Raw genomic sequence first — 14,107 nt, 5'->3', positions numbered from 1 at the left:
CTCTCTCTTATATATATATATATATATATATAGAGAGAGAGAGAGAGAGAGAGAGAGAGAGAGAGAGAGAGAGAGAGAGAGAGATGTAGGTGCCTGTGGGCAGATGTACCACATGCATGGATTAGATGGCATATACACAACACAGTGGGCGCTGTATGCAATCAAGGTTGGTGTTCCACCTCAACCATTTCCTATCGTGTGGCCCCACCTGATTCATGGATGGCATGATTTTTGGGGGCCATAGCCTAATGAGGGAGGGCGCTTTTGATGGTTGGGGTTGACATATTATATTATATTATATTAGCCTCGATGCCAGCAGCATGATCCAACTTTCTACGATTTCGTACTGCTGCTGTTTAGGTATTCGATTATAAAAGTTGTGGAAGTATTTAGGGATTACTAGGGAACATGGAAATTCAGATGTACTCTTAAACACCTGCAAAGCATGAAACTTACATGAATGAAAGAACAACACAAAGTGATAATTTGGTGTCAATAGAAAAAGGAAAAAGCTGTGCTTGGCGACTCAACAGCATTCACCCCAACACAGCAACCTTCCTCCTCTTTTTACATCGTCCACAGTTCAAATTTTATTAGCCGCAGCCATCATGCAAAGGCTCCAATTCTCATTCAAATGCCTTTGCCCCAAACTTCTGCTCATGGGGGGACCTCATTGCCTTGGGTCAAGGTTGCTTGGATCGTGGGTCACTCGAGTAATTGGTACAGGAATGGGTATATGGTACACTGTTTCCTCCGATACATGGAATGCTATGGTTAGGATCATGTGGATCACTCCACTACGTGCACTAGATATATGAAATATATTGTACTGTAAGAGAGAGTGTGTGTTCTTAAATACACCAAAACTATATCTTGCCATTACTGTAGGTGTGCTTGTGTTTGTGCTCATGTGTATGTGTGATAAGACTTTTTATCTCTTGTTAGTTGTAGACAATGTTATTAATATGCCCAAGTGATATCACTATTCTTCACCATCTTCAATAATCAAAATAATGTCTAGTGGGGAAAGGCAAAAAAACACCCTTTTTTATTTTTTTATTTTTTATTTATTTTTATTTTTATTTTTTTTGTCTTTAAATCAATTTGCATTCAAAATAAGCAAACAATGGAGACAAGAATCCTTGATAATTTATGTTCTTTTCTACTTTGAGTGTAGAATACTAGAATTACATTGGAAAAAACAGGTTTCTATACCATCGATCAACAAAATAAAGTTACTTTCATTTCTTTGTTTCAGGTTTTTAAATATAAAAAATCCCAAGTTTCCTTACTCGCAAAAGATAAGAATAAGGGTTTATATGGTGAGGGCCTTTAATATGTTTTAAAAGAAAAATGTTAAAAAACACAAGAAAGAAAGAAAAAAGAAGACTAAAAAAGAATAAATTCCATTTTTTTAGGAATTATGTGGTTTGATACAATTCATGTACGATTATATGATTCATGCATGATTGTTATGGATTTGCGATTTGGGTATGCAATGCAATCCATATTTATGTGTACTTCATATGAATCAAATCGTAAATTTTATGGTTTTGATAGCGTTGGTTATAGATGATAACAACTGAGGATGTTATAAAGAAAGAGAAGGGGTGAGAGATGCCCTCAAATTCCTTCTTTCCCTGCCATCTTTTTTCTATTAATTTCTCATTGATCTGTTAAAGCAGCTAATTTCACTGTCTTTGAGATTGTGATGGAAAATGGGATTCTGCACCACAACATCTCCCCAGTGATTTCATATAATCCTTGACAAGACTCCTTCCTAAGGAAGGAGAGAACAAAGAAGTGAACGTTTGGCCTATACATCTTCCTCCATTCAGATATCTTCCCATAACAGAACTTTACCCCCCAATTCCTGCTATGAACAACACACCTATCTTTAACAAATTACCTTCCTGGTAATGGAGATTCCTTTCCTATAGTCAGTTTTGCACTTATTTCCTTCCAAGCCTTAAATGCAGCAGTTCTTGGTGCCAATCTAGGAAACCAGCCCCTTTCAGGTTGATCTAAAATGCAACAAATTAATCTGAACTGCAAGTAGCTGTGTCTTTGGTTCAACTCCATGTGAAAGCCTTTTGCATCAATGGGATTCTTTGTTTATTTGTTTTTTTTTTCCCCTTTACATATAAATGCTTTAATAGATTTTTTTTTTATTATTTCAGTGTTTATATTACATACACATATTGGCCTTCCAGATGCTGTCATGTTCAACTGTTTTGATCCAAGTAATTGAATACCAACTTAGGTCGTTGTCCAAGTTAGTTGCATGCTCATTAAAAAGGTTGCGGGATGTTATTTGATGTTTTAACTGAAAATCCTCTCTTAAGTATTACACTTCTATGTTTTACTATTCCTTTCCTATCTATGAGATGGTAATTTGATATATTCTCATGATGCAGTGCTTCCTAACCGCCTCTATAATATGATGCAGGTGATGTAGGTGCCTTAGGTTGGTGGGATTTATTTATAAATTTTGGGTACTGATGATTTGTTTTTATTGTCACATTGTCTTACTCATGATTATTTCCACTGAGTGCTTGCCTGCTAAAATTTTCATCTTCCCTTCATACAGCATCGCAGAGTGCTTTGCCTTTCTTGTTTGCACAAAGTGGTTTAATCCAGTGATCCACAGACAATCTCGTGATAGAGAGGCAGGATCATCTTCTACAAGTATCAGATATCTTGACTGGAACCGTGGTCTGGTGGTTTCCTCAGAGGAGGATCAGGACCAGGGTAGGATGTGTGGCCTGCAGGATCTTGGAGGTCATATTATGAAAATTCCAGTGATTTCTTTCCAAGTCCTCCTTTGCATGCGCTTAGAGGTATCTTGCGGTTAGGCATTTTTGACTTTTCTATGAATTACATTTGTGGCTATTGTTGTTAGATATATGTTTGAATCCCCCCACCTTGACCACATACTTCTAATTTCAGGGAACACCTGCTGCTGCTCGACATATCCCTGTCCCTCTTCTTTTTTCTCCACTTTTCCTTTTGCAAGGTGCTGGAGTCTTGTTTTCTATGGCAAGATTGGTGGAGAAGATTGTCCTTTTATTACGTAGTGGAGCTGGTACAGGAAGATACCTTATGATATCTTCAGGAGCACGTGATTGCTTTGGGTTTTTGCATCATGGTTCAAGGTAATACACCCTACCATTTATATTGGATGCCAAACTGGAGTGAACTCTACTACCTGCATATTGAAATTCACCTGTACAAATATTGAATATGGTACAAATACTATGTAGTAATTGGTTTTTGGTGCACTTTGAATGAGGAAATATACAATTTTTGGTCTAGCATTTACTGAGCCCAACAAGCTGTACACTTGGGCCCACCTTGTGGTGATCCAAATTGTTCATATATGGTGGGCCCCATGATGGATAGGAGAGACCCCAGGCATCTACCACATCAAATGATCCTATCCGTCCGATTTGACATCCTTTAAATGTGGATGGTTGTGAGTGTCCCTTTTCTTCGTTGGCTAGGATCATTAGATAAGTGATATACTGGAGATGACCCATCTCAATTGAGCATTAGATAATATCTCATTTTGAACATGCCCTGCTCTAATAATTTCAGGCTCCTGGGTTGGTGGTCAATTGATGAAGGAAGTAAAGAGGAACAAGCCCGTCTTTTCCATGGTGGGTCAACTGGGTAAGTAACTAAGCATTGTTGTCCCTATACTTGTGCTTAGCTTTTTTCTATGAATTGTGTGATTGAATGAATCGACTAATCCTTTGGACTTGAAATGAAGGTTGAACTTGCAGTTGATTTTAATTTATTATTTTGCCTAACAATGTCTTAGATATATTTGATCTTTTCTTTTCTGAATGGTGTCTTAGATTTATTTGATTGTGTAAATAAGTCTTAAGAAGGGCTTTTGGGGATCTCTTTTTGTCGTACTTCTAAGCAAAATGGTGTGGACTAAAACCAGGTTTTCTGAAGGAACCATCTAATAATATAATCCGTGAAATCTCCTACTTTACGAAATTGACATTCTTATAGCCGCCAAGAAAATGAAATTGCATCATATAAACATGAGAAAAATATCTTAATGATTCACCAAATTTAGCCAATGTAAGTGAAGGAAGCACACAAACCAAATCAATCCAAAGTCGTCACGAAAAAAATGACAAGGTCCAAACAAGTAATAAAATCTAAAACTTGACTAAAACTCAAACAATCTAAGGTTAGAAAGTTCAACTAGCAATGTGGGACTTCATAAAGCTCCATGTATATCCACTGAAGACCCCAAAGAAGCCCCAAAATCCCCCATAGATATTGGTCCAGCTAATTTTTCTTGTAACAGCTATGACTAACTCTAATTGTCGTCACATATGAAATTCTTCCTCGAATAACATGATTCATTGCACTGTGGAAAGATAGCTTGACAATTCATTCAATGATAGCATTTTGTGGAGTTTCTATGTCATTTGGCACCAAGTAAGCTTCCAGAATTATTTTTTCTTTAGAGATGACAAAATTATACTAAAAAGCTCGCAAAACACCAGAAAAGAATTGGTTGATGAAAATCAAGATACTGCCTTGCATCAAAGCATAATTATCAGTGTGGGGATGACCAAGCTAAGGTGATTGGGTTTCCTCTTGTAATAGCTCTTCTGAATTTTTGAAACAATTGTTGGGTGACTGAAGATCACGTATATCTGGGATTACGCTGGCTAATTTGTTGCGATGCCTGGCCCGGGCTGTGGGTCATTTTGCCCCCTGTCGGGGTGGTCCTTTTTTCCCCATTTATTTTCTTTTCCTTTTTTCTTTTGTTTTATTTTTACCCCTTGAGCTCGTGGTGTGAGCTCTTCTTTTTTTCCTAGGGGTTTTCCCCTTCTCTGTATTCTTCCGGGCTTCCACCCTGGTTTAGTAATAAGAGAGTCATGCCTCCCTTGCTTTCTCCCAAAAAAAAAAAAAAAAGAATAAAAAAAGAAAAAAAAAAGAAAAAGAATCACATATGCCTTGGGACTTGGTGTTAGGTTCTTGTAGGGAAGTCGTTTGTTACTTGATATGAGACACAATGCAGTACATGAGAGCCTGTTGTTGCTGTTTTGAGAGACCTCTGGGAAATCACATATGGGCAAAGGGTCAATATTGATGCTTCTCTTTCATCTTCAGCTATATACATATACATATTTCAAAAAGGCTATTTATTTTTTGATGAACGGTAATTTTATTAAGTAAACATCTCAAAAACCCACAGAAACAGCAACCAGCATCCTACCAAAGCTGGATAGAAACAGAAGCAAGGAAACAAACATAGACCCACAAAGTCCCTTACTCAAGAAACATAACAAAAAACTGGGAAAGAGACTGCGCGAAAACTGCAAACTACTTGTCTCTAGAATGAACATTGAAGATGGCCGAGGTGAAGCACCACTCCACTGCTTGATTCTAGAATGAACATTGAAAAAGGCGAAGGTAACAGATGAGCACAACTAGAGGCTTCCTGAATAAGATTTGCTACATACCAAAGGCACCTCCCTGATATTATCAAAAGGCTATTTACTGATATTAATGTTTAAATTTATTGTTCTTATTTGCATGATTTTTGCAAATTCTGTATGGTGTACATTTTTTAAGATCTTCACATTGAAGCTCTTTTTTGCCAATGCTGATATGGTCTTTTCATATGCCTTGCAGATATAACACTTTCTGTGGTTATCCACCTGAGGTAGTGAAGAAAATGCCTAAAAAGGATCTTGCAGAGGAGGTGCAGTAAATTATTTGTTTTGTTTTCTCTATTTTATGTTAGTTTTCATGAATATTTACTAGATTTACATCCCTCTTATCCTCTCCTCATAGTTTTTGAGTTTCAGCAACAGACTGTTACCTATCAGATCCATTTTATTGAAAACATCAGTCATCTGTTGTAATTTGCAGTGGATCCAATGATCCCCACTAGCATCAATCTAGGAGATTCAAGTGTTTTGTGTACCTTGATTGGTCATTAAGCTATCTGTCGAGGCTGCTGGATGAGGTGGTGTCTGTTGGTCTTCCGCCTTTACCACACCTATGCTTATGCACACTCCAATGGGAAGAGAACATGCATGTAATAGTAATGTTGAAAAAGGCAAGCTAACAGGGTGAAGGTGAATAGGACTATTCCAAATAAAAACTTAAAGTACTGAAATAATAAATAAATCAGAATAAATTAGAAATCTCAATAGCATTAGTATTAAAAAATTGATTCAAACTTGGTTTGTAGGACAACCTTACACCAAAAATAAAGTTTTAAGTAGGACAACCTGATTTCATGAACGTTTGTAAGGATCAAGATCTCAAACCAAGTAAGAGACAAGAGAGCTATCTATTACAAGCATTCACCACATTTGCATAAGTAAATTATAATAATTCACCACATATGCAATAAGTTAACATTCACCACAAACACCAGGAGTTATAGTGGTTCGGTGTGTACACCAACTATTCTCAAACAACCACACCTGCTCCACTCCCAATAATCACAACCCACGTGATATTGGTGTTCACTAAAAAATAAGGTTTTCATAGGTTCACCTTAAAACCTTACACCGTTGTGATTTTAGAAGGGCTATCACAACAGAAACCTCACGCTGAGATTTTCTAGCTATCTCAGTCAAAACCAAATATGAGATTTTCTGGCTATCTCAAAGAAACCAAAAATACAGAATATAGAAATATACTTATCTTCTTCTTGAAGACGAATCTCTTAAAGTAGCCTGTACAACCGCTTTGCTTGAAGTAGAACGTTCAATGTCCAGTAACACAAACAAATGTTCTAGGTTATAGATTGATTTTAAATTAATTCAAACCAAGGCTTACTTGTTTGAATTCCTTGAGATCTCAAAAAGAGTAATTACTCTCTTTTAAAAAATAAGATTCATAAAAAGAGATCAAGGAATCAAAACAAAAGCTATATAAAGAAAATATTAAAATACCGTGTAATAACTTAAAGATAGTGGGGACTTGTTTCTTTCTAAGTGGAGGCTTTTCTTAGCTTGGATGAGTAATTTCAGATTGAGAGAAGGCCTCTATTTATAGGTTGAAAAGTTGTTGCTTCAACTTGTCTAATATCTCATTCGACTCGTCTAAGATCTAACCAAATTTCAAAATTTGGGCACGATTGGATGAAACTGTCATTCGACTAGTCGAAGGCTCTGCTCAACTGGTCGAGGGTGCCTAAATTAAGTTGCTGGACTTCGAGTCGAGCAGCCCTCGACTGGTCGAGAAACTACCAGAAATATCCGTTTTTTGGATTTCATACTTGGATTGGTCAAAGATTATCTTAGATTGGTCGAGTCACGGCTTAGACTATTCGAACTAAGGTCTAACCAAAGTATAAAAACCCATATATGATTATCTTTTGAAAGCACACAAGTCTAAGGTCTTTCTAGGGTCAATTATACCTGAGAAGACTGGACATTGAAGTTTAATGCTTATTCTTCTTCTTAAGTCTTCAATAGAGTATAGTAGATCTTTAACTTGAAGTATATTGAAGGTGGAGCTTGAACTTCTACTATAAGTGAAGTAGAACTTGAACTCATTTCAACTTGAACTTTCTAACTTCACGACTTGCACTTTTCAACTTCATAACTTGTACTTGAAGGCGAACTTTCCATCTTGATTCACTTGAAGGTGAGCTATAACTCAAGCTATTTTGGCTAAGACAAAGGTGTGCTTTATACAATATAACACTTACATAATGCACTGGCATTTTCACACCGGGCTCAGCTAAGGTGGCCTGTGGGATGCAGGGGCACACTCGGGGTGGGCGGCTCATGTGAGGCGGGTGGCTTGTGTGAAGTGGAACCCATGTGAAGTGGGGCCCACGAGGGGGGTTCGGCCGAGGTCCTAACCCATGGGATGTGGGGCCTAGGCTATGAGATAAATGGATTGATTCGCCATGCTCTATCAGTTCGAGCTTTTAGAGCAAGTGGTTAATTGTCTTACATCAAATAGTATTTAAAGTTGGGGACCGGACACTCCTTATAATAGAGTGGCTATGGGAAGAACCCACCCATTGCAAGACTCTCCCACTGCCCATGTTTCCTTATTCCTTATGTCAAGGAGTAGAACACTTCTAATATAACTTTATCCAAAGTTGTAAATGGTACTTCATGCTCCATAAAACTGTGTATACCTAACATAGTGTGGGCCTCACTCTGATAGTCATGTAATTGATGCAAATCGATCATTGCATTGCCAGATGGAAATATGCCATGTGTGGCCCATTATTCCAACAATATCATCATTGTCATGGTCGTCATCATCATGATCGTTATTGTCGTCGTCATCATCATCATGACTATCATCGTCATTGTCAACATCATCATCATCAACCAAAGGGCAAGTAAGCAAAGTAGGATAATGGAGATGAAATTGCCTAGTATATCGCTAAGCATGAGTCATGCACACACATGGAAGGTTGGCTGACATGTTAGTAAAAAATATGTAATGCAAACCATGGGAGCCGTCACATGATGATATGGGGATGTAATGCCTGTTCTAAGAAAAATGGCCCGTAACAGTTTGTCTAACTAACACATATTCTTCCTTCAAAAAAAATTGACCATTACAGAGCTGTAACGGTTAGTATTGTAACTGTTGTTCCAAATATCTGTGATATTGGTGGTAATATCTCTTATATTATCTGTATCAATTAGGTCAGTGATTTCGAAATTGTTGGAAGTTGAAAAATTTTCAAATATCATCGATATTTTCATTAACATCGGTGATGTTTGATGATGCTATGAATATCAACGATATTTTGAGGAGAATCCCTTATGAAAGTTCCATGGTATTGGTGGTACCATCGATGATATCCCCAATAAAGGTCTTCCGTAACGGTAATGATGGCCGTAATGGCCGCCACCATTACCTTTACGATACGATTTGTAATGGCCGTTACGACCGTCATAACAGCCTTTACAGTCTCCTTTTTTGTATTGAAAAATAACTTCAAAAAACTTGTATCGGTCACGAATGGACCATTGCGACCCTTTGTGGGGGGCGTAACAAGCCATTATGGGTCATTTTTTCTGTTACGGCCGTTACAACCCCATAACGTGTAACAGTTGCTACTGTTACCTTTACATTATGGCTGCTACTGTTACCTTTATGTAACGGCTATTACGGCCCTATGACGGCTATTACGGTGCACCATGTCCCCAATACCAGGGAAACATAAATATGTGAAAGCTGGTAGAAATTTGGAAAATTTTCCAAAAACCCAAAAAATCTTCTGTTTTGGGGATTTTTTTTATATATATAGAATTTGTTCCTTAGGTGATTTCTATCACTCTTGGTTTTTATTGAATCAAAGTTTGGATTTGGGGAGAAATCTGGACCCAAAACAAAGATGGGCCGAAAGTCAAAAGTGAAGAATAATCTATATAAACTTTTTTTTCTTCAAATGTTAGCATGGACTGCAATGGAAATTCATGTCTATGTATGATACTCATGCATTGACATAGATATGTGGCAATAAAATAAAATAAAAAATAAAAGAAGAAGGATAATGGGGGAAGTGGTGAAATCCTAATTTTTTTTTTTTTTCATTTTTATATTGAAAAATGTATTTTTCTCTATTAATTAATGTGGAAATTTTATATATTAATGAGTGGCAGCCAATCTATTGATTACCTATAAAATTTTTGTATTCATATATTAATGAGCGTTGGCCAATCTATTTGATTAACTAGAAATTTTATATATTTATGTTATATTGATTTTTTCCACAACGCATGGCTAGGTCCCTATAAAAGATACTTGTTATGTATAGTTGTTTTCTGCAATACTTTAATTCCTACATGAGTCTTTTAACATCTCCTCAAGTTTCACTAAAAACATTTCGCCGTTTTCTCAATATTTCCCCAATGTTTCCTCAGAAAAAAATATTTTTCTGAGTATCCGTGATAATATCAAGGATACCTACACATGTTTCTATGTCCCCTGTCATTGATACATGTAACGATACCGATGCTCTGAACACTGATCATAATGGCCATGAGGCTGGCCGTTACGGCCACCATTACTGTTATTGAATACCTTGTTGGCTGCACATTATTGCAACGAGTCGACCATTCATGTGTGCTGAATGGCACTCATGTGCCAACTTGGTCATTAATTAGATGATGAGGCATTCACATCTGTAATCCATTCATGGTCACTGCTAATTAGATAACAAGGCATTTGGCTGCATTAAGGGAGTCAATAGTATTTTCTACTATTTAAAACCTCGGAAAGTGCTGAAAATATTATCTGCTACTTACCATTTTCAAATAGTATATATTTCATGAATTCTGTTTTCCATCAGGTTTGGAGACTACAAGCAGCTCTTGGGGAGCAAGCAGAAATCACAAAATATACCCAGCAGGAGTATGAAAGACTTCAAAATGTAATCTTCATAACTTCGATTGCTTGTCCTCTTGTGAGATGTAGATTTATTCCTGGCTTAGAATGTTCTACTGGTGTATTTGGAGGATGATGCAAATGCTGTGTTTCTGTTAAAAACTCATAGGCTCCAATTTTCACATGAAACTTGTTGCATATCAGCTCCAGACAGATAATGTGTCCATTGGCATTGTTCGTTGGATGTATCTCATTTCCTTCCTGTTTTTCACAAACTTGTTGTGGATGGTGATTCAGGGTCTTCATTAAGGTCTCCTTTTTTGTTATTCGACTGATTAGATTGAACAGGAAATGCCGACCCTGATTTCCAAGGAATGACACCTCCAAAGCAAGGAGTTGTTGGTATGGCAGCATTAGAACCATAGATCCAAAACTCGCTGACTTGAAACTCCTGGGTTGCTGAGAAACTCGGTACTGGGTCTTACTCGTCCTAGACTCAAGAGTGACTTGTCGAGTCAACTATATGGCTTGTTTGACTTGATACGACTCAGTGTGACTCGAAGCAAGTCACTCTGTTTTTGATGGGGTGTTGAATTAAAAATAATTTAGGTGAGGAAGGGATTCCATACCCCAACATCAACTAAGGTAAGCAACATCCTTAACCAGTGAGGCATGCATGCTGCCATTGGCTTTGAGTAATTTGTTTTAGCTCGTTGGTGATTTTCAGACACATGTTGCCTGCCTGATAGCTGAACAGCTTGAATTGTTTGCTAGATTAATACCTACTGTGTATTAATCTAGTAATCAATTCAGGTTGTTCGGCTATCAGGCAGGCAACATGTGTCTGAAAATCACCAACGAGCAAAAAAAAAATTGAAAGAATATTTTAGATGGTTGATTGTTTTCATACAAGTGTGGCCTACCTGATAGGTAAACATGTGAAGTGTTTGGGGTAATAATCTAAAACTAAATGTGTCTTTTGGTCCATGTGGCTGTAAAGATGATAAACATGTAAAGAGTATCACAAAAAATGGATCATCTAAACTAAAGGAATTGCTTTATCTTTTTTAATCTGTGTCCAAGAGCATCAGATGAACAGACAAATACGTATGTTAACACAACACGATTTTGAAAAAGTGCTGTCCCTGTTACATGGCGCCTTTGAGCATTTGTAGTGCAGAGTCAAATCAGTTGGGACTTAAATTGATTTGGGTCATGGTACTTATTGATTTGATGCAAGTTGTGATTCTCATCGGATGGACATCTTTCCTCTAATGTGTTCTTGACATCTATATTTTGCTTTTGCTGCGATTTTGGTACCTTTTCTGATGCTTGTGCTTACCGTTTTTCTTCTTCTTCTTCTTTTTTGTGCATTGGACAGGAAAAGGTCCTGTGTAGAGTTTGTTTCGAGGGGGAGATATGCACGGTACTGCTTCCATGTAGGCATCGTGTTCTTTGCAGGTAGTGACTATTTAATAGCCTCCTTAACAAAAAAAGAAAAATAAAAAAATCTTGAAGTTTGCTAATCTCCATGTGGTCCACATCCCAAATATGCCCCTCATGGGGCTATTGTAGAACACCTGAGCTTACCATGAGGTGGGCCTTTCTGGGGTTAATCAGTGTCTGAAATAAATGGTATCTAGAAAAACTTGGTTTCATGTTCCATTTCCCTAGTACACTTTGGCCCATGAGATGAGTGGACCAACCTGACTTTTGGGCCTGGGCATCCACACCTTTGGGCCAGCTGATTGATGGTTTGGATTTCCACTCATATGCAACATTGATGAGTATGGGATTAGCAAACCTCCAGCTTCTTTATCAAACCATTTTAATAATAATAATAATAATAAATTCTTGGTGATGTGTACAGTGTCTGCTCGGAGAAGTGTAAAAGATGCCCCATCTGCCGAGTCTCCATCGAGGAGCGGTTGCCTGTATATGATGTATAGACTCCGACTATTACCATCTTGGGTTTCCTTCTAACACAGCAGCACAAATGGGGCTGTAGAAGGCCTCTCTATGTACAAAATTCAAAAATCATCTCCTGCCCTCCTTTCTAACTCAAGGTCTCAACATCTATGAGTTAACATTAACGTTAAGACTGTTGTTTCATTGTTGAATTTAACAGAAAGAGTGAAGGGAATGGCATTATACACACCATTCAGCAGTAAAACAAATTTGGTGTCCATACCAGGTTTCTCCATTGATGACCTGCAAACAGATGTAGGTTAGGTCAACATACAGCTTGTTTCATGTGCCAATGTGTTTTTCCGTGTTGGACGTTGAAACTCTGTAAGAGGTGAGGTGGGGCTCAATATGAAGATCACCTTGTAATGAATCACACTGGCCACCCTAACTGAAAACGATGGACAGTTTGACCTGCAGATGGTCGGATTCGATGTACTTTTTGTGGCCCATTTGATTGGTAAACTGACCTGATTCTATCAGTAGGTGATCTTCCTGCTGGGGCCAACCTTTCTCATGGCTCGGATATCCCACAGTAATGATGCACTGGCTTGTGAGATGGGTTTTATGTTAAGATAACATAAAAATGATTATAGCTACTCTTTACTACTGGCTTGCGAGATGGGTTTTATGTTAAGATAACCAACAAATGATTATAGTTACTCTTTACTACATTGCCACTACAAGCGCATAGTTGTCATAAACTTCACTTTCATTGTACTCATTTTCAGCTTTGGTTATGCTACTGTAGCTAGATTTTCCAGGTGGTGCCGCGCTGCCTGTGGATGGGGCTTGTGGATCTGGATTCCTTGGGGGCTATATATATATATATATATATATATATATATATATATATATATATATCCTTTAATTAGGCCTACCCCACTTCAAGCCTCATCCCAGAAATTAGGAGTTCACGCGTGTGCATGAAAATAAATGGACGTTTAAGAAATTAGGAGTCCACAGTCTGGCCCACTTCATGAGTGGTGGGCTTGTCAAGCCCCATTTCCATTCATATGTTGCCAGTTCCCGATTAGTTTTCCTTTTATCTCCCATCGCATTCATCATATAAGTGTAAGATTTTATAAGGAGGGCATTATTGATCAACTGTCTGGATTGTCATGAGGGTTGGATAGTGTGATTGGGAGCACCGGTGGACCCCCAATAAGTTGTGATGTATCTAAAATCGTGTAAGGGGTGGTGCCCTACCATTGTGTCACAAACACAATGTTCTAGTGGGATTAGGATTATCAAATTCGTGTGGAGCCTTACGGAGAGGAGTTTCGATGGATTCCAAACTCCTCAACCCTTTAGATTATATAAACAGAGCTGGGTCCCCAATGCTACATAACAGCATAAGCTTTCATTCCCATCCCAGTGCTTTTATAAGGGTGTAAGGTGCAGAAGACGGGCATTAAGCCTACAATAATGACGTCTCAATCAGGTATGCTATTTAGTTTATTTGATCTTTATATTTGATGCATAGCTCAGGCGTTTACAATTTGGCATACAGTTTACAGTTGGTATCTCTATATTCGATGCATAGATCAGTCGTTTACAATTTCGCATACAGTTTACAGTTGGTATCTTTATATTGGATGCATAGCTCGGTCGTTTACAATTTCGCATACAGTTTACAGTCAGGGGCAGTTTGATTTTCTAATTACAGCCATAATTCCAAGTAAATGGGCAATAATTATTTACCTTTGTATTTCCGGTTGAATTTCCAACGTAATGTTGACAGCCACCCTCATTTATAACCCTCCTTATGTCACCGGAGGGAAAA

The 14,107-nt window shown here is 37.8% G+C and overlaps 1 protein-coding gene across 2 annotated transcripts in view; it reads left to right on the top strand.

Moving 5' to 3' along the window:
• LOC131228170 (uncharacterized) overlaps positions 1–12,542 on the top strand; it is a 34,342-nt gene extending 21,800 nt beyond the window's left edge. For both annotated transcript variants that reach the window (XM_058224014.1, XM_058224015.1), the window contains exons 7-14: positions 2,450–2,495; positions 2,591–2,840; positions 2,950–3,155; positions 3,598–3,672; positions 5,668–5,737; positions 10,322–10,402; positions 11,738–11,817; positions 12,227–12,542. In XM_058224014.1, coding sequence (XP_058079997.1) covers positions 2,450–2,495; positions 2,591–2,840; positions 2,950–3,155; positions 3,598–3,672; positions 5,668–5,737; positions 10,322–10,402; positions 11,738–11,817; positions 12,227–12,305 — 887 coding nt within the window. In that variant the 3' untranslated portion in view covers positions 12,306–12,542. The remainder of the gene's footprint in view (positions 1–2,449; positions 2,496–2,590; positions 2,841–2,949; positions 3,156–3,597; positions 3,673–5,667; positions 5,738–10,321; positions 10,403–11,737; positions 11,818–12,226) is intronic.
• Positions 12,543–14,107: the final 1,565 nt, after the last annotated feature.

This window comes from Magnolia sinica, chromosome 15 (assembly GCF_029962835.1).
Source record: "Magnolia sinica isolate HGM2019 chromosome 15, MsV1, whole genome shotgun sequence".
NCBI classification, from domain to species: domain Eukaryota; kingdom Viridiplantae; phylum Streptophyta; class Magnoliopsida; order Magnoliales; family Magnoliaceae; genus Magnolia; species Magnolia sinica.
The sequence above is the reverse complement of the archived record's forward strand: the minus strand, read 5'-3'. Positions and strand labels throughout refer to the sequence as shown.